The sequence below is a fragment of the Topomyia yanbarensis genome, chromosome 1 (genome assembly GCF_030247195.1).
Source record: "Topomyia yanbarensis strain Yona2022 chromosome 1, ASM3024719v1, whole genome shotgun sequence".
In the NCBI taxonomy this organism is placed as follows: domain Eukaryota; kingdom Metazoa; phylum Arthropoda; class Insecta; order Diptera; family Culicidae; genus Topomyia; species Topomyia yanbarensis.
The window spans coordinates 81405917-81430443 of NC_080670.1; the positions used below are offsets into that span (position 1 = coordinate 81405917).

A 24527-nucleotide genomic window follows, 5' to 3' on the forward strand; every position below is an offset into this window, starting at 1 on the left:
AAAACCCGTTTTAACTGGTAGTGCGAACGTTGTATAACAATGTAATTTATCAAATAATTTCATTTGTTCAATCACTAATCGATCAAGAACTACTTAATCTTAAGATTGTTTACTTAAGCTCATTAGTACATTATTGAAAATTTAAATGGAAAATGAAATTTCATATTTCATGGAGAATCTGTATATTTCCGTTGGCGGGCGTGGGCTTCCTCATCACAGCTCTCAATATGGAACTTTTCTTTTGAATATATTTTCTGGACAGACCAGCCTATTTTTACTAGATGGATCAGCCAAATAATGCCAATCACCTAGTGAGATACTTGATTAATTAATAGATTACCGTTAAAAGACCTTCAATAAATTATGTTTTGACGGGGAGGGTATATAGCAAATTGTAACATATGAAAACAGGCGAGTGAACAAGAGCGTGAGTCGATATGTGTGATAGATAAAATTCATTTGCACGCTCTTGAAAAAAGCTACATTTTTAATGTCACCGTGGTCGTGTCCTGTACACAACCCTTTCATTTTTTTTGATAAAACACTTCATTCAAGAAATTTATAATGAGGAATAATTTATCACACAAAAATCGCTTGTTTAAACTTAAGGAAACACCTTATTTGTTACTTGGAAATACGAAAATTTCATAGAGATTGACAGAGATTCCGACAGATACTACCCGATACCTAATACTTTGTTTTGCTGTTGATATTACGTGCAATGAATCCGTGCATTATAATTACGGTCTAAAATACTGACGCAAAAATCTAGAATACGTATAATAAACATTGTTGCTGCTGACCCATTTAACATCCTTTTATGAAACACAAGATTCATTGTTCATTTAAAATAAGCCACTAGTGTGCCTTTTTTCATGACCCCGAAACTGAGCCAATTTATTTCGCTCATTGACGCTCAGAATCCCTTTCCTCTTGAAACATTCGCTTTCGCCTGGTGTTTAAACGATTTCCACGGAAAATAATAGAAAAATGAACAAATGAATAACGGGTGTACGCTCAATTGTGATGTTGTATGTAAATTATCGCCACAAGCGTATACCTAATTTTACTGAATATGTCAAGCCTGTCGACGAAATCTAAGATTTCGTTTTAAACTTGTAGGATTAAGTTATAACAAAACTATTAATACTTATAACACGAGTTTGCATATCAGGTGTCTCTGGTCATTATAAAACTCTCTATACGATGATACGTAAAAAGTTTTCCCAATTTGCTCCGAGGACCCAGTACTTTTAGTTTTGCAGATAGTGTAACAATACTTTATAAACTCGTTCGCTTTACCAAGCAACTTGTATGAAATCTTCAGTCGAAAATCATATAAGCTTGAAATAAGCCACCACCATCCACACAACACAACGTAACAACCTGTGCAAATCAAATTAATCTCACCGGCACTGTCGCTTGTAAGGGACCATTCATAAATTACGTAACGCAAAAATTGCCCAAAATTGACTCCCCCTCCCCCATGTAACAAATTGTCACAAATTTCTTCATCCCCCCCTCCCCTGTTACGTAACAAATTCCTAGAAAAAAAATTTTTTCTTTGGTGAAAACATGTTACGTAACGATCTAGCTAACTCCCCCTCCCCTCTATGTCACAACATGCCACAACTTGTTGTACCCCCTCCCCCCCTAAAAGCGTTACGTAATTTATGAATGGTCCCTAAGACGAAAACAAACCAAAGGTCACACGCCAGTGAATACACCACAGCGACTCTGGGGCGCGCGCGGTGGTGACTTTATCTGAGCGCGCCAAAGAAAATTTCAAGAGCAAGAGAGCACAGTTATCTCGCACCCAACTACCTCAACACCAGCGCACACTTGAAATCGGTCTATACAGCTCCGAAAGAAAGAGCGTTCAGCTTTTTTCTGTGGTGTGTGATCATTGTATCCTCTGTGTAGGCATCACACTTACGCGCCAGTGCATCACTAGGGTGAAATGCCATCACTGGTGTTAACCCATTATAACCCAGCTATGTTAAAACTTTTGGTAATTTATAAAATACTTCGTGAGCTCTCATATTATGCCGAATTAAGTATGGGAAAAATAAAATAACCACTTTGGACCGTTTCGTTGCGAAAAAAAACTAACGTATGAAATTTCATACGCTGGGCTGATAGGGTATCAAAAAATCATTACAGAGAAAATTCGGCTAAAATCTTTATACTCAGCATAAAATCGAATAATATCTTCAACCTTGCGAGATCATTCATTTAGCAGCTTTTTTGAATGATTTTAACACTACTCTCCTCTCTCGTGCCGTTTCGTCTCATGATTGGTTCGTTGCATCAAACCATCTTTCCCTCAAACTTAGTAATTATTTTAAGAAAAAGAACATTTTCTTACGAGAATTTACATAAAAAATATTCCGGGTAGAACCAGGTATGATTTGCTTCGTATTAAGCATTTGTTAGCCTTGAATGTACTGATTTAACTTTAAAATCAGCGTGAAAGTTGTAAATCTCCTCCTAATCCTAAAGAGGAAATAATTTTGCCTTGGGAAAAAAGATATCGGTTCAGCCTAGCGTATGAAATTTCATACGTTGAACTACCAGCAGAATGTTTGCAATTGTTTCACCAATTTCTTCCATTTTTTCGCACTGAGCCACATCTTTCACATCTCTTATGGCCATTCGTTCACAATCCGAAACAAGAATTAGTGATTTAGAAGAGAAAATTAATAATATGTATTGTTCACATTTTGGTTTGAATTTTATCCAACTTTGACATTCGAAAACACAATGGAATTTAATAAAAAATAATTATTGAGCATACACATTATAAACTATAGGGTATTAGTTAACATTCACAGAAGACCAGAAGTTTGAAAACGGCTTTATTGTATAACAAGTATGATCCAGAAATGTGTTGTTTTTGCGTATGAAATTTCATACGCTAGGACATAATGGGTTAATTGCTGGTAAAAAATTTGATGATTGTAAGCAGAGCTTGGAAAACGAATCAGCTGAAAAAGAACGAACACTCTTCATTCGTTCTTCGCTTCACGAACATACACCCTATTGAACCATTCACCACTGAGCTGCGGAGTTGACGGCTTTGATTCACCACCACCGAGGCTGGTGAATCATTGCTGTTCTATAGTGTAGGTATATGAGCATAGCGTAATAGTACCCGTTGCTCTTTCTCTCTCCCATTCGAAGAGATATCAACTGCTATGCATCATTCGTTCTCCATAGCAAGCTGTACATAGGCACCCAGATTCTCTTTGCTTGCTGGGTGCGAATGTAGGTACGAAAAATGATGCCGCCCAGCTGCCCCGGAGAGCAGCACTCATAACGAGAATGTGTTTGTTGTCTTTTATTATTTCTATTCGAGATATTCTGTGCGCTTTTCATATGCAATATTTTTTTAGTTTTGTCATCAACCTATTGAATATGTCGAATTGTGAAAATACAAATAGGGTTAAGGGAACATGTGGAGACTTTACCAAGCACGAAATTCAACAATTATTATTAACGTGTTCCATTTGGTACTTAATTTTTTTTATATTTGTTTCGATCCCATCAGCTAATTTTTCATCTTCTTCATTTCGTTTTTCATCTTGCTCCCTTACGCTTATATTTGAAACTTTAAACGCGATTATCACGATATTTGCAGTGACTACGAGTGCCGAAACAGTTTGCAACGGATTTCAAAACTTTATTTTTGCTTGTTCGTAATTTAACTGCCGCGTCCTTGAACGATTCCATTTTTTCGTCAAAATTTTCATATTAATGTTATGGATTTGTTAATAATTTTTTTCAGGTGAAAATGGTGTTTTTTTTGGAAAAATCGTTCCTGTTTCCAAAAAGAAGAGAATTTTTTTTCAATCAATCCTTCAAGGACACCACAGATAGATACACCATTCCATTTAAACAAAATTTGAAAACATTTTTGGTTGCCTCAGCATAAAATCGAATAATATCTTCAACCTTGCGAGATCATTCATTTAGCAGCTTTTTTGAATGATTTTAACACTACTCTCCTCTCTCGTGCCGTTTCGTCTCATGATTGGTTCGTTGCATCAAACCATCTTTCCCTCAAACTTAGTAATTATTTTAAGAAAAAGAACATTTTCTTACGAGAATTTACATAAAAAATATTCCGGGTAGAACCAGGTATGATTTGCTTCGTATTAAGCATTTGTTAGCCTTGAATGTACTGATTTAACTTTAAAATCAGCGTGAAAGTTGTAAATCTCCTCCTAATCCTAAAGAGGAAATAATTTTGCCTTGGGAAAAAAGATATCGGTTCAGCCTAGCGTATGAAATTTCATACGTTGAACTACCAGCAGAATGTTTGCAATTGTTTCACCAATTTCTTCCATTTTTTCGCACTGAGCCACATCTTTCACATCTCTTATGGCCATTCGTTCACAATCCGAAACAAGAATTAGTGATTTAGAAGAGAAAATTAATAATATGTATTGTTCACATTTTGGATTGAATTTTATCCAACTTTGACATTCGAAAACACAATGGAATTTAATAAAAAATAATTATTGAGCATACACATTATAAACTATAGGGTATTAGTTAACATTCACAGAAGACCAGAAGTTTGAAAACGGCTTTATTGTATAACAAGTATGATCCAGAAATGTGTTGTTTTTGCGTATGAAATTTCATACGCTAGGACATAATGGGTTAATTGCTGGTAAAAAATTTGATGATTGTAAGCAGAGCTTGGAAAACGAATCAGCTGAAAAAGAACGAACACTCTTCATTCGTTCTTCGCTTCACGAACATACACCCTATTGAACCATTCACCACTGAGCTGCGGAGTTGACGGCTTTGATTCACCACCACCGAGGCTGGTGAATCATTGCTGTTCTATAGTGTAGGTATATGAGCATAGCGTAATAGTACCCGTTGCTCATTCTCTCTCCCATTCGAAGAGATATCAACTGCTATGCATCATTCGTTCTCCATAGCAAGCTGTACATAGGCACCCAGATTCTCTTTGCTTGCTGGGTGCGAATGTAGGTACGAAAAATGATGCCGCCCAGCTGCCCCGGAGAGCAGCACTCATAACGAGAATGTGTTTGTTGTCTTTTATTATTTCTATTCGAGATATTCTGTGCGCTTTTCATATGCAATATTTTTTTAGTTTTGTCATCAACCTATTGAATATGTCGAATTGTGAAAATACAAATAGGGTTAAGGGAACATGTGGAGACTTTACCAAGCACGAAATTCAACAATTATTATTAACGTGTTCCATTTGGTACTTAAATTTTTTTATATTTGTTTCGATCCCATCAGCTAATTTTTCATCTTCTTCATTTCGTTTTTCATCTTGCTCCCTTACGCTTATATTTGAAACTTTAAACGCGATTATCACGATATTTGCAGTGACTACGAGTGCCGAAACAGTTTGCAACGGATTTCAAAACTTTATTTTTGCTTGTTCGTAATTTAACTGCCGTGTCCTTGAACGATTCCATTTTTTCGTCAAAATTTTCATATTAATGTTATGGATTTGTTAATAATTTTTTTCAGGTGAAAATGGTGTTTTTTTTGGAAAAATCGTTCCTGTTTCCAAAAAGAAGAGAATTTTTTTTCAATCAATCCTTCAAGGACACCACAGATAGATACACCATTCCATTTAAACAAAATTTGAAAACATTTTTGGTTGCCTGGTTGCAATAAAAATCTCGGGTAACTTAGAATAAAGGCATTAAAGTCAACTGTCAAGATTCATTTGGAGGATATTCCGAATAAAACTTTATTCGCCAAGCTCGGAATAATTGCAGCGAACTAATCTGTTCAGATCACTAAAGCATTAAAGCGGGATACTAATTTCTTCCCAAAGATTAAAAGGCATGTGTAATTTTGCTATTCCTGCTCAACTTTAGACGCAGCTCGAAGTAATTTTTTGATTATTAAATATTCCCAATATGCCGTACATTTTAGACACTCCGTTAGTAGGTATCCAATTTAATGAGGAGTCATAAATCTTGCTCATCGAATTTGTGGTTAATATTATATTTGTTAATATTTAACCTGTCTGTACAACATTTAGGAAAAGAATGTAGTACATCATAGTTTGAAACATATATTGTCCTTGTTAAATGCGAATAACTTTTAACCACTTCGTTTTGGTTCACGATTATAAAATTTCAAATATTCGTAAGCTAGAGATACAATGTTAGAAAAAAATGAACCTATATGTGTTGGGCTGAATCGTCTGAGGAACCAACATCCAAAAAACTGATAAATGCATATCGATGTTTGAATATCCACGATTTCCCTAAATTTATAATGCATCGTGAACTGAACTAGTTCTTCAATTTTTTCCCCTCAAACCTCAGCAGAATCAAATAAGCGGTACCTGTTGCCTAATGTCCGCTTCACAAGCCATATGTTCTTAACCCATTATATCCTAGCGTATGAAATTTCATACGCAAGACTATCCATCGTTCAACGCGTATATACTGTGGAATTTTGACATCTAACTGCTTTATTATTGCACTGATGGGATCATTACACCGCATACTTCATTGTGAAGTAAGTCAGCTGCCAATTTTTGTCATTTTATTTACATTTTCGAACCGTGTATGGTTGAGGCAAATGGCGGCTGAAAAGTGAGCAAAACATTTCATTGAATTTTATTGGTAGGATTAGTGCTAATAATTCTATTATGTGACAAAACGTTGTCACAGGTGTAAAAGAAGTGCTGTCTATCAAAAAATCCGAAGAAATTTGCAAAACAACTTAAAATTTGTTTTTATTAAAGCGTACGAAATTTTTTGCATGAGACATTTTCAATCCCAAAGCCATTTTAAGCGGTGATTTTGTTTTTCCCATTATTTTCGATACATTTTTTGATGGAATTGAGGATATCACTGCATTTGGCTCACTTTTTGAAGCCCCTGGGTTATAATGGGTTAACTGACGTAGCGAAAGACGCTGAAAACCGCTAATGTGGCCAGAAGAATTTTATATTCAGATTCAGCATTACACAATGAATCTGAATGGTTCAACAGCTTGTATGTTCTTGAACCAATTTCACTAAATAATCAACCAAGCAAAGAGGAACCACTATTCAAGAGAGAAGAGAATACTGATATCCTCTCTCTCAATGATACTCACAACTGTTCATCACTATAATGATACGTGCTTATGCAAGCGTGTGTGGATATATTCGTTCCTGTTTCTGTTTCCTCGTGTTGTTGCTTCGGTATCCATAGCGGCAATTCATTCGGTTGGGGTGAAGGCAAGCGTTTTACTGAACTGTATTGTAGTTCGTTCGGATTGAATTTGAATGAATGGTGAAAGCTCTGATTGTAAGAGAAAATTATATGTAGTACTAGAACGATTATCAAAAGCTAACATCAAAGTTAATCAGCAAAAATGTAAGCTTTCCGTTACAAACCTTCCATTTCTCGGACATGTGATAACTGGTAAAGGGTTACTTTCATGCCCAGACAAGTTGGCGACCATTAGGGATGCTTAAATTCCAAAAAAAATCAACTGAGTTGAAGTCATATATAGGTCTCGTAAACTATTATGGCAAATTTGTACCTAACTTGTCATCAAAGTTGAGTTCACTTTATGGATTGTTTAAAAAAAAAAGATGCAAAGTATGATTGGACACATGAGTGTCAAGAAGCATTTCAACAAAGCAAAACTCACTTAATGAATGCCAAAATCTTAGATTTATGACCCAAAGAAACCTTTAATAGTTATTTCTGATGCTTGTGGTTATGGATTCGGTGGAGTTTTGGCACATTTGGTCAATGGTGTGGAAAACCAATTATTTTCACATCGTTTTCCCTGAATCAAGTACAGAAATCATATCCAATACTGCATTTAGAAGCATTAGCGCTAGTTTGCACAATAAAAAATGTCACAAATATTTGTATGGCCAGAAATTTATTGTGTACACAGACCACAAACCACTGTTGGGAATTTTCGGTGAATAGTGGAAAAACTCCATATTCGTAACGAGATTACAACGCTACATTCTAGAGCTATCGATATACGACTTTGAAATACATTACAGAAAAGGAGATCTGGGTAATGCCGATTTTTGCTCACGGTTCCCCTTGAAACAGGCTGTTCCTAGTGAATTGGACGAGAGGCATTTGTTAAAAGCTTAAACTATAGTCAAGATTTGCCTCTAGACTATTCTCACGTAGCCAAGGAAACTGTGGACCACTTTTCTACAGAAAGTCATTCAGTATGTTAAACATGAATGGCCAGAAAGTGGTTAAAAACTTTTTGAATGTTTTTAAACAATCAAGATCTTGAAATAGCACAGAGATGTCTGATTTTTCAAGAACGTGTTGTAGTACCAGTCTCTCTCAGAAAAGAACTGCTATTGCTCTTACATGTAAACCATTCAGGGATAAAAAAAATGAAACAGCTTGGTCTAAGAACTGTCTATTGGCCTGGAATTAACGTCGATATAGAAAAATACGTGTAATCCTGCGTCACATGCAGTAGAATGACTGACATTCCCAAGCCAAGCCCTACATCTTGGATTCCAACGACCATTCAGTAGACTTCACGCGGATTTTTTTTTATTTCGGACAAAAAGTTTTTTTGCTAATCGTGGATAGTCATTCTAAATGGTTAGAGGTTAAGTGGATGAAATGTGGTACTGATGCAATTAAAGTTAATAAAAAGTTTGCAAATATGTTCTCAAGATTAGGATTACAGGACGTAGTTGTGACAGACGGAGGACCACCTTTCGGAACGGAAGCGAGGTTGGTGAAGGACGTCCTGAAAAAGTTTCTGTTAGAACCCGAAGTTAAAGGGTGGGACACAGAAGATCAATTAAATTATTTTCTTATAAATTACCGGAACTCGTGCCTGACGCATGACGAATGTTTTTCTTCAGAGAAAGTTTTTAAATACAAGCCTAAAACATTAATAGATCTAGTCAATCCGAAAAAACACTACTCTCGACAACTGATTGAAAATCCCACAGATTATAAACAGCGCCTTGTAAAACAAAAGGGTAATACTATGTTCACACTACAGAGTTACAACATGTTATAATAATTAGCAACAAGAAAAATGTCATCAAGATAGCGTTAAAACACGTTTTAACTCGTAGTGTGAACGTAGTATAACAAGAAAGTTTCGAAAGATCCCTTTGATTCATTGATGTTAGGCGACAAGGTGTCGGTCAAAAACAATAAATCCAATGATATTGCTAGGTGGGTAGAAGGTAAGTTTATAAAAAGACTATCTTTAAATATATTCCAGGTTGCGTGTGTAACAACAAGCGCACACAAGAGTCAACTCAAGATTCCGAATAAGGGGCCATACACTAATTACGTAAGGGCATATGGGGGGAGGAGGAGTTTCAAAATATCTTACAAATTCTTACCTGAGGGGGAGGGAGGGTTTGTCCTTTCTTACGTAATACAGGCCAGATTAGATTATCCGTAGGGTGCAGAAAAATTTCGCTTCGGATAATCGAATCATCCGGATAATCGAATCAAAACAAATGTTTTTTTTCTTCATGAAATATATTTGTTATATGCTGAAAAACAGTATCTAAGGTACATGCATCAATGTTTGACTCATGGAACATTTTTTTAATCAAACCGTTTTAATAACGAATATCGATCACTTTATATTCTATAAAGTGATAGTAAGACAGGTAAGAAAAATAAGGTTTATAGCCAAATTATTTTATTTTAAAGTATTGTGTTTGATTGATTGGGATACTTATGTTTGGTCTAATAATCATGACGCATAAAACTAAACTCTCTGCGTGAAACTTTAGTTATCTTAATGCTGGTTTCGGTAAATTCAGATAGAAATAACAACTGAATTTATGATTACGCACTACTGGTTTGTATTAGAGTCTGTACACAATATAGAGTCCCGTACAGAGGAATGCGCAACACTACGTAGAATACAGACTATTTATTTTTCCTGGCAACCGGAATTTTTGCTGTACCTTTGAGTGACATTGATCAAATCACAAAATAAATTCATACTGAATGAAAAATTAAGCAACTTTATCGTGGCAAACGGATCATCCCAGCGAAAACCATTATTTCATCTGATTTATTGATTAAATAATTAATAACGTGTATAAATTTATTCAAAGAATTTGAGTCAACGCAGGACTCAGGTTATTTTAAGCGGATTTTTCTCGGATGAACTTGACACTCGAATAGAACAGTAACAAAACCATGTCACTGTGACAGAACAATAATAACCATTTGCAGTGAAGTCCAATGTTATACTATTATGCCAAAACAAGATTTTTATAGTAACTAGGGTTGGCTATGTGTTGATTATTTTTTTAATGTTGTTTAACAAATCATTTTGTTCCTCGCATTTAAAATTTAATGCTAATTTACTGAATCATTGCTTGTTGGAAGTGAAATTAATTGTTACTTGAAATTTTAGTGAAATTTATTGAAAGAACACTGCTTGAATAACGTCCAACTGCTCTTCAATTTAAAGATACTTGAAGTTGCTTTCTTTATCATAGTTCATATCTGAAATTCCTTCATCATCCTATAAGTTGGACGATATAAAACAGTTAATGAACTTAATCGAAGGCATTCGTAAATCAAACAAATAAAATCAGATCAGATCAAAAAGTGTATAATGAACAGATGGAAGAAAAAGTAAACCAGGTGGTACCAAATATAGTCTTGGTCTAAAATGTCTTCCTTTTTTCAGGTGGATGTTGTGGAGTTGGAGTATTCTGAAGATTTTTGACGATAGCTTGTTCCATAACTTAGAACGTAATCTAGTGTACCATATTGCAGGATACATTCTTAAGAGGACTGGATGTTGTTGGCTCGAATCAAAACTTGTCGAAAGTGAATAAAGTTCATTTCATATCGTCAAACTGGTGCCCAGGTCGTGAAATCGTTAGAATTCAACGGGGTGCTGAAGCGTCACCAGAAAATTTTTATTTCCCAGATAAAATTTTAGGAAACTTCCCAGCTAAACTCAGCCGGAATGGCTGGCTGGTTCTAATTTGTATTCCAATTCCAGTGACACAACCAATTCTAGTTAGAATCGGTTGTGTTACTGGTGTCGAAAACAAATTAGAACCAGCTAGAATTTCGGCTCCTTTACGGTTGAGCTTTACTGGGTTCCTGTAACCATCCGATACCCATCCGTTTAAGGGTTACCATTTCGATGCGGCTTAGACGCATAACTGAGGCCTAGGAACCAAAGCGGCGCAAAGCCGCTGAGGATCCGCCGGGCGAGGTGGTCATCGACCCGCCGTCGGAAGCAAGCGAACCTGTGATCTAGAGATGGGCGGGTAAGGAATTTTTCGTACCCGGACCCGACCCGAACCCGAACATTATTTTTGTAAGCTTACCCGAACCGTACCCGTATTTTATTAGAACACAAAACCCGAACCCGACCCGTACCCGGGCCTGTAAAAAATCCGAACCCGAATCCAACCCGCACCCAAATTAAAGTAAATTAAAAGCAGTGTACGACCCGAACGCGATTTTCAATAAATAAAGAGTAGGGAAGCCCGGTGCTAGTTGACGGAATTTTCATTTCATTTATTTAAGTAGATTGTGTACTATTGAAAAATATTATCATTCACGTAATAGATAGAACTCACCGGAAATCACACAAACTCCACAAAATTAAGGAAATCCGTTTATTACGTTCGAAAGCGGTAACCCAAGCTTTTTACAAAACAAAATCAAATGCAACATATGAAAACATATTTTACATAATTTGTGGTAAAAAACGAGAGATGTCTAATACAAACGAAGCCAAAGGAACTCTGCCGACTTGCGCCTTCCGCAAACTTGGCCTGGGCTCTCTTATTACACTAGTTTACCGATTTTGGGGTGGTTGCAGTAAGCTAAGAAAAAGGCGTTTTCTATGTCAATTTTGGGTCTCTGAGCGCGGAAATCATATCCATCATATCATATTCTTTTTCGTAGAATCGTTTTCGAGTTTTTTGAAAAACGTGTTTTTGGCAGTTTTTGCAGTCTTATACTACGTTCACACTACAGAGTTAAAACACGTTTTAATAATTAGCAACAAGAAAAATGTCATCAAGATAGCGTTAAAACACGTTTTAACTCGTAGTGTGAACGTAGCATTATACCATGTTCACACTAGAGTTAAAACATGTTATAATAATTAGCATCAAGAAAAATGCCATCAAGATAGCGTTAAAACACGTTTCAACTCGTAGTGTGAACGTAGTATTAGTCGACCCACCATTCGAAAGGTGTTGAAATGACCTTAACAAAACTGTATAATATGTTCGGATTAAATATCAACAACTTGGGGTTAAGAGCGAACAAAGTAAAGAAAGGTGATTTATTGTAAATTATTCATTTTTTGTAACAATTAAGAAAAAAAAGTTTTTTTTAAATCTTATGTGAGAGAAACTCCTCACATAAATTTTAAGCCTAATACTACGTTCACACTGCGAGTTAAAACGTGTTTTAATGCTATCTTGATGACATTTTTCTTGTTGCTAATTATTATAACGTGTTTAAACTCTGTAGTGTGAACATAGTATAAGACTAACCTTTATACAAAATATTTCAGCCAATAATTCTCGAGATCATTTCACATTGAATGATGAAATGATGACATGTTTTGGTCGAAAAAGGTATTCGAAGGGTCAGACCGAACGAACCTCAGGTATTATCAGGAATGCTGAAAACGCCCCGCCACACAGTGGCATGGCGAGTGACAAAACCCCAAAAATCATTGTCTTGTAATTGGGTCATTAAGCTATATATAGTTTTCCGTTCCATTCGATAAATTTTAGGTCCAATATACATAATACATATATATTCATTATTTCAAAAAAAAATTCATTGTAATACGTAAAAACGATTTTTTTTGTTTTTTAAAATAAATCTTATGTAAACTTGGCAACCATACATAGGAAAACTGCTGTTGTTTACTGGAGTCAGCACATCGGGGAAAAAGGCCAGCAGGAAAAACGATCGCTGCGCCACCTACATGTCAAAAGAGCCACGCCTTTTCCCGCTAACTTCGCACACTCTGGCAGGAAAAAATAATATATGCTCCGCCTTTTCCCGCTAACTTCACACATTCTAGCAGGAAAAAGTAATATATGCCCCGCCTTTTCCTGCTAACTTCACACAATCTAGCAAAGAAAACAACAGTATGGCCCGCCTTTACCTGCTAACTTCACACACTGGCAGGAAAAAATAATATATGCTCCGCCTTTTCCCGCTAACTTCACACATTCTAGCAGGAAAAAGTAATATATGCCCCGCCTTTTCCTGCTAACTTCACACAATCTAGCAAGGAAAACAACAGCATGGCCCGCCTTTACCTGCTAACTTCACACAATCTAGCAAGGTAAACAAACATAAGGGCCCGCCTTTACCTGCTAACTTCACACAATCTAGCAAGGTAAACAAACATAAGGGCCCGCCTTTTCCTGCTAAGTTTACGGAATCTAGCCAGAAAAATAAAAAATTGAGCAGCCATGTCCTGCTATCTTCCACAACTTGGTAGAAAAAATTGAAAAAATAATCTCGCAAATTTTTCCTAACTTTATATTTTTAAGAGTACCTAAATGTATACCGCTGGTTACATACTTTCATTTTTCGCGCAGATGAACGGCTAATGCAATCCATCAAATTAGCGGCAGAGAAAATTTAATTTAGTTGCTAGGGGGCAAACAAAAATGATTACAAATTGGAGACATTTAACAATAAGACGGATTTATTTTTGGAATAAACGTAGTTCAAGATAATCAAACTGGTGTTAAAGAAAATGAAAGAGTCGAACACAACCTGATCAAATGTGTCGTTATACCAGAAGGCATCGATTCAATTGAAAAATATATGCATTATATAGTATTTTGGAGTTTCATTTTTGCAAATATACTGGGTCCATATGGAAGAGTTAATCAGCGATTTTTGTTATAACTAGTTTTTTTTCCCTCTCGTGAGGCTTTTTGCTACAGCTCAATTGGCTACATGTTCAAGGTGGTAAAATCATGAAGCACTTCAGCACCAATGTCTTCCTCATTGGAGTCCAACCTATCACTGACATTCAATTCAAACTTGATTGATTCATAATATTTCTTTAGCAGCTTTCTAGTTCCCTCTTGAGCGTTCCTCGGATCATGGAGCTCCGTAATTCGGATTGCTAGACGGAAACTTGTATTTTCATAAACCTCATTAGAGTACAGTTCGAACGCAGACCCTATTATCCAATGCAGCGACCAAAACAGGCGTCGACGTTCCACGGACAGTCTGGCTTACTGTCAGCAAGCATTGCATTACGGCACACAGTGGGACGGAATCAAAAAAAGCCGGACATTGATATTTGCGACGAAACTATTGGTTAAGGCACTTTGATGTCTTCGGAAAGATTTCTTTATTTTTTAAGTAGTTTAATATAATTTTGGGAAATTTTGATCTAAGGGGGTATATACGCAGTTTAATATAACATTATATTCAACTACTTAAAAAATAAAGAATCCTTTCCGAAGACATCAAAGTGCCATAACCAATAGTTTCATCACAAAAATGTAAATGTCCGGCTTTTTTGATTCCGTCCCACTGTGCGGCACTGGAAAATCTAGCGAAAAAGCCTGTTTTAATCCACCTAGCGGTGCAATTGTGCCTTTCTCAATCATGAACACGAGAATGTTTGCGTTGTTTATATTCATTACAAGCTTTCAAATGCATATATTACATTATATTTTTATACATGACATGACAACTATATACACGAAAAGTAATTAATATGAGTTCTAAAATTTTGTAAAAGAAAAAACAGCCGCAGTAATACAGAACTAAAAAACCTGTTTTAATCCACCTAGAGGTGCAATTGTGCCTTTCTCATTTCTACAAACTATGATTTAATAGCTGGTTCGTACAATATAACATTATGGAAATGTCTTTCATTCTTATTACAGTTGGTAAGTATATATAAGAGCACCTTTTTGCACTCATCGCGGTATCGGTTTGAATCGGAGTTTTCTATGTGATCGCACTCCACAACCCGTAACTCCGGAGCCGGAAGTCGGATGGAGATGGAATTTAATATCAGTTTCCGGGGACGCAACACCTTTCATTTGATACTAAGTTGATCAAATCGGTCTAGCCATTTTCGAGAAACCAATATAACCGTTATTCTGAATTTGGATAATTCAGGATCCGTCGATGGTGGCCAGTGTGGCCAAAGAAACTTTGAATGACTGTTGGGGACCTAGATCTACAAATTCAACAGTTGTGTTTACATTTTGGAAAAAAAATCACCTTTTTACATTCATCGCAGAATTCGTTAGAATCGGGATTTGCTGCGTGATCATACGTATCACCATGTAATTCAGGAACTCGGATCCACACAAAATTCAACAGCTGATGGACCTTTCATTTAAAATTAAGTTTGTGTTTCATTTAAAATTAAATTTTGCAAGCAGTCAACTGGTTTTTGGCAATGCTTGAAACTGCAATTTTATTTAAATAATTCATTAATTCACAAATTCTTATTACCTAATTTAGCATCTACTCACAAGAAGTGGTTTCCTTTCGCCTACTAACCTCTATTTCACTAAGTGCAGAGCTATGCACAATCTCCCCTATTTGCAACCGGTGATTTGGTCGCTATACAATCAAATTCCTATCGGATTTAAGGCAATGATTAACCGACCGACGCTAATTTTATTGATTCCTGCTTACCTTGCCAATTCTAAGTCCAATGGTCACTCCGAAAGAAATCAATTTCCGACAAAACTGCCTAACTTCTACCTCACTAACGCACTATCGAAATTCACATCTTTACTTTTTATTTGTCTTACTTTTCTTCCACACAACGAAGCTATCATACCCCCGCTTATCTACTCCTGCTGCCGGCTATCGCTCGGTGTAGATAGGGATGTCCAAGCGGCGTCGCAACACCCCAGCCCGTAACATCCGGTATTTTCGGATTTACCTGATCTCCAGCGCCGCTAGATTAATTACACCTCGTTGCTGTATCTTACCATCGGCAGTTCTTACTTCCACCCTTCGAACCCGTCCGTCCGACCCCTTGATCACTGTCTCAACGATAGCCCGTTTCCAGAATTTTCGGTTCTTCCCATCGACCACGAATACCAGGTCGCCCTCTTTAAGCGGCTTTTGTTCGTCGAACCATTTTAACCGTTGGTTGAGCGTCGGAAGGTACTCCCCGGTCAAACCATTCGGAATTTGATTCGGAATCCTGAATGGAGTCATTATGGATTCCAAATCAAATGCAACAACTGAGTCGGAATCGGTTGTTGCATTTGATTTGGAATCCATAATGACTCCATTTAGAAATCCGAACCGGTTCCGGAATGAGTTTAACTGGGTCCTTGCTCCACCTCTCCCACATTTGATCGGCAAGATGCTGTGATCGCTTGTACATATTCCGCAGAGCTGTAGCGGGATCTGTCGCCTCCATATCTGCACCAGACACTGTACCTCTCAGAAAATGGTTCGGCGTAAGTGCTTCAAATTGGTTCGTGTATTGCGGCAAGTATGTCAACGGACGCGTGTTGATCATGTCGGTCGCTTCCGCAAGTGTTGTCACCAGGATCTCATCCGTCAGATTTCTTCCGTCGTCGAGTGCGCGAATCGCTTCTTTCACCGACCGCACCATCCGCTCCCAGACTCCTCCCATGTGTGGCGTTCCCGGCGGAATAAAATGCCAGGAGGTAGTAGAACCGCTCACGATTTCTGCGCACTCTTCGTTTATACGCTTCATCCTGATCATTTCGTTGTTTGCTCCCCGAAAGCAAGTGGCATTGTCAGAAAAGATTTGCTTTGGTTGGCCGAACTTGCTACGGAAACGAGCGATGGCCATCCGACACGATTCCGTAGTGAGACTGTGAACGACTTCTAGATGCACTGCGCGTATAGCCAAGCAGGTGAAAACAGCCACCCAACGCTTCTCCTTACGCCGTCCAACCGATTTCCACCGGACCCAGGTAATCTAGCCCCACGGAGCTGAAAGGCCGAAGATTAGAAGTGACCCGTTCAACACGAAGGGGAGCCATTCTTGGTGATCGTGGACGGCACTTGTGGACTTTGCACCAGATGCATTTACTCACAACCTGCTGAATTGCCGTACGCATTTTCGCAATCTGGAACCGCTGTCTCATCTCGTTGAAAACTGTCCGAATTAGCGTGCCCGAATTCTTCGTGATAGTGCTGGATCAGTTTCTGCGTAACCTCATGTGACCTCGACAGGATTATGGGATACTTTTTGTCGAATGGGATTTCCTCGGAATTTGCAAGTCGGCCGTCCATGCGCAGGACACCGTCGTTGTCCAGTACCGGTGAACTCTTATAGATCGAACTACTTTTTTTTGATTATCTCCATGGGGTCGGCTGACGTTTCAAGTTGCTGGTTAGTGCACTCATTTCATCCGGGAAGCTGTCCCACTGAGCCTGCTGCCACAGGATTCTTTCAGCCCGCTGGAGCTCATCCGGTCCAAGTGGTGCTATCACTGACACGTAATTCGCCCCCGTCGCTCGGATCAGCTGCTTCTGCTTCTCCGTAGCTCGTATAGTGACTATTGACTCTTCTCTTTCGTCGGCTGTTGGCGATGAAACGCACCATGTTGGCTGTCACTCGCAATAGTTTGGTCCAGTGAGAAATCGGTTCCACATCGATCACTCCGAGGAACAGAACCACTCCTCTAGCTTCCTCGTCAGTCTCCGATCGCCGATACTGGCGTTGGCCAATCTTCTTGTGGACTGTACAGGACCAATTGTCCATTGAACCACTCTCCTTTGCTATGTAAAGGAGGACCTAAACCCCATTTCGTCAGCACGACTGCGATGTTGAGTTCGGTTGGTATCCATCGCCAATCTGTCACCTTCGTTAACTCTTGTATCTCGCCGATCCGAAATGCTACGAACTGCTTGTACTGATGCTGATCCGAATTGAGCCAGCTGCATACGGTCCTAGAGTCCGTCCAGAAAACAGTGCGGGTAATTTGGTACGAGTGCATACTCAAGATTGTTTGACTCAGCCGTGCTCCCAGAACAACACCCATCAGTTCCAGGCGGGGAATTGATTGGCGTTTTATAGGTGCCACTTTGGCCCGAGACATCACCAGATTACAGTAAACCTCTGTTGATAACCGCTCGTAAATATGCTACGCAGCCGTATGCGTGCTCGCTGGCATTAGTAAATTAGTAGTTCCAACGAGTTCACTTCAGCAGATTTGGAGCCACCGAGATAACATCGGGGAATCCGGATAGCCTCAACCTCTGGTAACAAACTTGTCCACCGCTTCCAAAGTTCCCAGGAAGTAGCATCGATTTCCTGGTCCCAATCACAGTTGGACCGCCACAAGTGCTGTATAATTATTTTCCCGTGGATGGTGAACGGCGGTAGGAGTCCTAAAAGATCGAAGAATCCCATTACGCAGCTTGCGATGAGCCTTTTCGTCGGTCGTTTTCCCTCGAACAAGTACGGCTGCAACTCTTCTCGATGCCTCGTTGAGAATGAAAACTGGTCTATATTCGGATCCCAGATCACTCATAGCACTCTCTCCTTTGACGTTTGCTTGTCCCGTCCGAAATAAACCGGTGCGGCAGGTATTTCTTCTCCCAGACGTCGTAGCACTTCTGGTGTGTTAGATACCCAGTTCCGTATCTTGAATCCCGCCTTTAGGTGGACCAGTCGAACCTACTGCGCCAGCTTAACTGCCTCTTCCACCGTGTCGACACTGTCGAAGTAGTCATCGACATAATGTCGATGAATGATAGCAGCAGAAGCTTCGGGATATTGCACAGCAAACTCTTCTGCATTCCGATTCTTGACAAACTGAGCTGAGCAGGGAGAACTCGCCGATCCGAATGTCGCTACATCCATGACGTACACGTTTGGTGGATCATCCGGATTTTCCCTGAAGATAAACCGCTGCTTCTGTTTGTCCTCCGCGCGAATCATCAATTGGTGAAACATCTCCTTCAAGTCGCCACCGAATGCAACCCGCCATTCCCGAAAGCCAGAGAGAACTTTGATCAGCGGGACGAGCATGTCTGATCCTTTCAGCAATTTCGAATTCAGCGATACACCTTGTACCGTTGCTGCAGCATCCCACACCAGGCGAACTTTTTAAGGCTTCTTCGGGTTCTGGACAACAGTGATCGGAAGATACCAGACTTGGTAGGAAGCAGTATCGATTAGTTCTTCGGCGGTAGCGATATGTGCATATCCTTTTTGCTGATATTCTGCTATTTGCCTACAAACATTTTCTTGCAGCTTTGGATTTTTTACGAGTCGACTTTCCAGTTGTTTCATCCGTCGCAGGGCCATTGGATAACTGTCCGGGAATCGTGGATCGTCAACCTTCCATAGCAACCCAGTTTCGAACCGATCACCAACGCGTCTCGTTGTACGCTCCAGTATTTCTCGGGCGCGTTTCTCTTCTCCCGTTTCTTGCAGTATTGCGATCACTGATTCTTCCAATGCATAGTGGCTCTTTAACAGTTCGTGTAGGTCATCATTGCTGATCCGGTGATGGTAGCCCAGATAGATGGCTGCTGATGCCGTAGTGGATTGCCTTGGACCATAAACCGTCCATGCGAGGTTAGTTCGAACCGCAATTGGATCCATTTGTGTGCCAACTTTTGCTTCTATCGGAGCAAATGAATCTATATTATTCGCCCCAATGAGCAATTGTGGGTGTCCATTGTACGACTCGATAGGCAGCCCGCGCATGTGCTCGTACTGTGCAGCTAGCTCCTCGCTGTTCAATCTTTGATGTGGCAGCATCAGTTTTCCGACTGTGTGGACAGTGTGTAGTAACATCTTGCCATCGCTACAGGCGCTAATGCCTGACGTCCACAGGTTCAATCTGTGAGATTCCTCCACTCTCGAAACGTTTCCAGTCCACCTGATGGTCAGACGTTCTTTCACTCCAACTGCGCCCAGGCGATCAGTGAGACTTTTCTCCACCAGCGTGACGGAAGCACCTTCGTCCAAGAACGCTAACACCGTAGCCGATTTTTCACCACAGTACAGCTGAACTGGAACAATCCGGAACATCACGGTGCAATTTGTTCTGATGTGTGCACTCAATCCGACCACGTCTCCGACTGGATGCATAAGTGGATTGTGATACTCCCTGCAGTTGCCAATATTACAGCGAATTTTAAATTTGCACTGCCCGCCGTGCTCGTTGAGGCATACATGACACAACTTTTCACGATTAACCAGCTTCAGTCGCTCCACATAGCGCAGCTTCCTAAAATCCTCACAATGCCGCAGACGGTGGTCCGTGTCCCGACATTGATAGCACGGCCTCAACTTCCTTGCATCATTCATTGTGACGGTAGGATTGCTTACTTTACTGTGAAAATACAAACAACCCTTCTCCTTCAACTTCTTTTTCTCGGGTTGAGCCGGCTTGAATTCTACATCAACGTTAGCTTCATAGGCATCTTCCACAATATTCATCAAAAAATCGGTCAGACTCCGCAGCGTCGTTTCAGTGTGACCCCTTCTATAATGGACCCACTCACGTTTTTCGCGATCAGGCAGCTTGGCGACCAGCGATTTTATTAGCAGCGGGTTGACGAGATGTTGTCGTAAATCGGCGGCCTCCAGGTGGCCACAAAGTTGCTCCACCGTATTCCCGAAAGGAACAAAACTTTTCAAATTATCCGGTTTGGGAGGGTCCAGTCGATTGACTTTGTCTAACAAACTCTCTAGCAGTTGTTCCGGGCGGCCATAATGCCAACGCAATTTCTCGATGACTCTCGGAATCGTTTGTGGAAGGAGTAGCTGACCAGACACCAACTCGAGTGCGTCACCTTCGAGTGCTTCCTGTAGTCTCATCAAATTTTCGTGGTTCATGTAGCCCACAGGCATCGTTGGACGCTTTGTAGGCCGCGTAAAACAATGGCCACTGCTCTGGTTTGCCTGAAAATTTAGGAAGCTTGTAAGTCAGCCCTTTTCTCGCGGCCAACTGAGCTTTTGTTGGTGCGGTCTGCTGTTGTTTCCGCCCGTCTTGGCTCGTATTTTCAACTACGTTTTTGATTTTCTGCGGGAAACGAATTTTGGAATTTTTCTCCATACACGAATCGGAGCTCTGGCTCGATACGGCCGTTCCTTCCTCGTCGTTATCATGGTCGTCTTCTTCTTCGGTGTCCTCGTCGTCTTCCGACAGCTTTTTGACGTTCTCCTGGGTCAACATCAATACCTTTTGATTGATTTTGCCGGAACATCCTGCTTGAGAATCGTCAGCAACATTTGTCAACGCCGGTTTTGGCACCTTAAAGAGCGATAGTTCCGTCATCTCTTTATCCAGAGCCGCCATCTGTTTCTCGAACGATTCTTGATTAGCTCTCATCCGCTCGATTTGCGCCTTCTTTTCCTGGAGCGTCTCCGTTTGCCAAACCATCTGCTGCACTTCTTCTTCAGCACACATCTTCATTTCCATCTCAGCCTTGTCTTTCGAACGCGCGCTGCATCTCTTTTTCTTTCTTTCGGAGCCGCATCTCTGCATCTAGCTCCTCCAGTTGTCGCTTTTGTCGTTCCTCTAGCGCTCTCACCTTTGCTTCGACGCTAGACGCGACCAACCGTGAACCTACGCTAGATCTGTCGGATTCGTCGGCTTCTTTCCGATGGCGAGTTTGTTGCTTCTTGGTGGTTTTCTTCTTTTGGTACTCTTTAGCCTACTCCTGACAGGCTTCGCTTTGGCAGTACCATTTCTTCTGCAGATGGCCCTCCACAACACCCACACAACGGGAATGAAACCATCCCGAACATCCGTCACAGCCGATCATTTCCTCATCGCGCGTCGATGGTCCGCAGATCCCGCACGGAGTATTCGTGAGATCCATAATGGCTTGCTCCTTCACCGATTCAGAATCTGAAGTCATTTGCAGGCAGGTTCGATTCAAAGAATGCACTTGGTTTGTGTCACTTCTTTTTTAAGAATGTTCCCGGAGGGAAACCAAATTTTGCAAGCAGTCAACTGGTTTTTGACAACGCTTAAAACTGCAATTTTATTTAAATAATTCATTAATTCACAAATTCTTATTACCTAATTTAGCATCTACTCACAAGAAGTGGTTTCCTTTCGCCTACTAACCTCTATTTCACTAAGTGCAGAGCTATGCACAATCTCCCCTATTTGCAACCGGTGATTTGGTCGCTATACAATCAAATTCCTATCGGATTTAAGGCAATGATTAACCGACCGACGCTAATTTTATTGATTCCTGCTTACCTTGCCAATTCTAAGTCCAATGGTCACTCCGAAAGAAATCAATTTCCGACAAAACTGCCTAATTTCTACCTCACTAACGCATTATCAAAATTCACAGCTTTACTTTTTATTTGCCTTACTTTTCTTCCACACAACGAAGCTATCATACCCCGCTTATCTACTCCTGCTGCCGGCTATCGCTCGGTGTGAGCTGTCATGTTGCAGCTATGCAAAGTAGATAGGGATGTCCAAGCGGCGTCGCAACAGTAACCATACTCTTTAACTCGTAATCCAGAACAAGATGTCGGTTGAAAATGAAATTCAATAGCAACCTATGGGAATATTATACCTTTCATTTGAATCTTAGTTGGTAAAAATCGGTTCGGCCATCTCCGAGAAACCGATGTGGACATTTTGTTAAATCCGCACATACACATACATACATACATACATGCACACATACATACACAGAGATTTTCATTTATCAATGGTATTACTGTATCTTTCATTTGAAATCAAGTTTGTAAAAATCGGTAGAGAATTCGTTGGGGAATGGGTGTGATATTAGCTTAGGAACTTGGCGGGTTCCCCGGGGGCGTCATGAACCGTCATAGGTGGCCAATGTGGTCAAAGCTGCTTTGACTGATCATTAGTGATCCAGACCCGCAAACTAGAGTAATGTTAGATCAATTTTAAAATGTTTTACATCATTTGAACATCATGGTGGTACCAGTTTATATGGGAATTTGCTGTGTGACCGCACTCTTCAACCCGTAACTCCGGAACCGGAAGTCGGATCAACTAAAAATTCAATAGCAGCTTATGGGAGCGTTATACCTGAAACAGATGAAACTAAGTTTGCGAAAATCGGTTCAGCCATCTCTGAGAAAATTGTTTGAGTTTAAATGACACACACACACTTACACACACAAATATTTGCCGATCTCGACGAACTGAATCGAATGGTGTATGACACTCGGCCCTCCGGGCCTCGGTTAAAAAGTCGATTTTTACAGTGATTGCATAGCCTTTCTTTATATGAGAAAGGCAAAAAAGGTGCAAAATCGGCAAAGTCCCAAAAAGTCGATCTTTATAAAAAAAAAATTTTTTTGAGATAACAAATTACTATGTTTCATGCATTTTAAAGATGTTTGGCATCAAAAATACGAATTCGATTTCTGAAATTTCATGGGGCCCCCCCTTGAAAAAAAAATGAGTTCCGGCGCTTATATGGGAATTTCACGGTTCAGTCTACATTTCCGGAACCATATAAGCGATCCAGGCGAAATTTTATAGACATCTGTGGGGATAATATAGCTATCATATGGGACTGAGTTTGTGAAAATCGGCCCAACCATTTCTGAGAAACTGATGAGTTTGCTAGTTTTAAAGGTTGCCGCTTTTCCCGGGCACTTCCGGAATCGTCTATGGTGATCAATGTAGTTAACGAAAGTTTGTTTGGCCGTCGGTGACCTAGAACTGCAAATTTAAGTTGTTTGAGAGACATTTTAGCGAAATTTTTACCTTTTTTGCTTTCATCGGAGTATCGGTTTGAATCACAATTTCCTATGTGATCACACGCCACAACCTGTAACTCCGGAACCGGAAGTCGGTTCGGGATAAACTTTAATAGCCATTTACGGGGAACGCAACATTTTTCATTTGAGATTAAGTTTGGTTGATTCGGTCTAGCCATCTCAGAGAAACCGATGCAACTGTTATTCTGAATTTGGATACTTCCACCGGGGCTTCCGGAACCGATGATGGTGGCCAATGTGACCAAAAAGACTTTGAAAGACTGTTAGTGACCTAGTACTACAAATCGAAGCAGTTGTGGTCACATTTTGGAAAAAATTTCACCGTTATACATTGCAGAATTTATTAAAATCGACATTTTCTACGTGATCGTACTCATCACCCTGTCAGAACCGGAAGTCGGATTCATTAGAAATTCAATAGCAGCTTATGGGAACGTTGCACCTTTCATTTGGGACTAAGTTTGTGAAAATCGGTTCAACCATCTCTGAGAAAAGTGAGTGAGATTGTGTTCACGTACACACACAGACACACATACATACACACACAAACATTTGCCGAACTCGTCGAGCTGAATCGAATGGTATATGTCACTTGGCCCTCCGGGCCTCCGTTAAAAAGCCGGTTTTCAAAGCAATTGCAACACCTTTCTATTGAGAAAGGCAAAACAATTTATTTGATCCATCCACCAAAAGTTGATCCAGTTTTGTCACTTTTTTCCAGCTCACTTCACGAACCTAGTGGGGTAAAATATTTGTTTTTAAATTTTTGCTCAGCTCACTAGCCAATCTACTCTGTCGTTTTACCCGCT

General features: G+C 39.8%; 1 protein-coding gene across 1 annotated transcript in view; it reads right to left on the reverse strand.

Annotated features, from left to right (window-relative positions):
• Window positions 1–1650: 1650 nt before the first annotated feature.
• LOC131693851 (uncharacterized) overlaps window positions 1651–24527 on the reverse strand; it is a 40829-nt gene continuing 17952 nt past the window's right edge. The window contains exon 2 of the mRNA XM_058982054.1: window positions 1651–24453. Within this exon, the coding sequence (XP_058838037.1) occupies window positions 19081–20838 (1758 nt within the window). The 5' untranslated portion in view covers window positions 20839–24453 and the 3' untranslated portion in view covers window positions 1651–19080. The remainder of the gene's footprint in view (window positions 24454–24527) is intronic.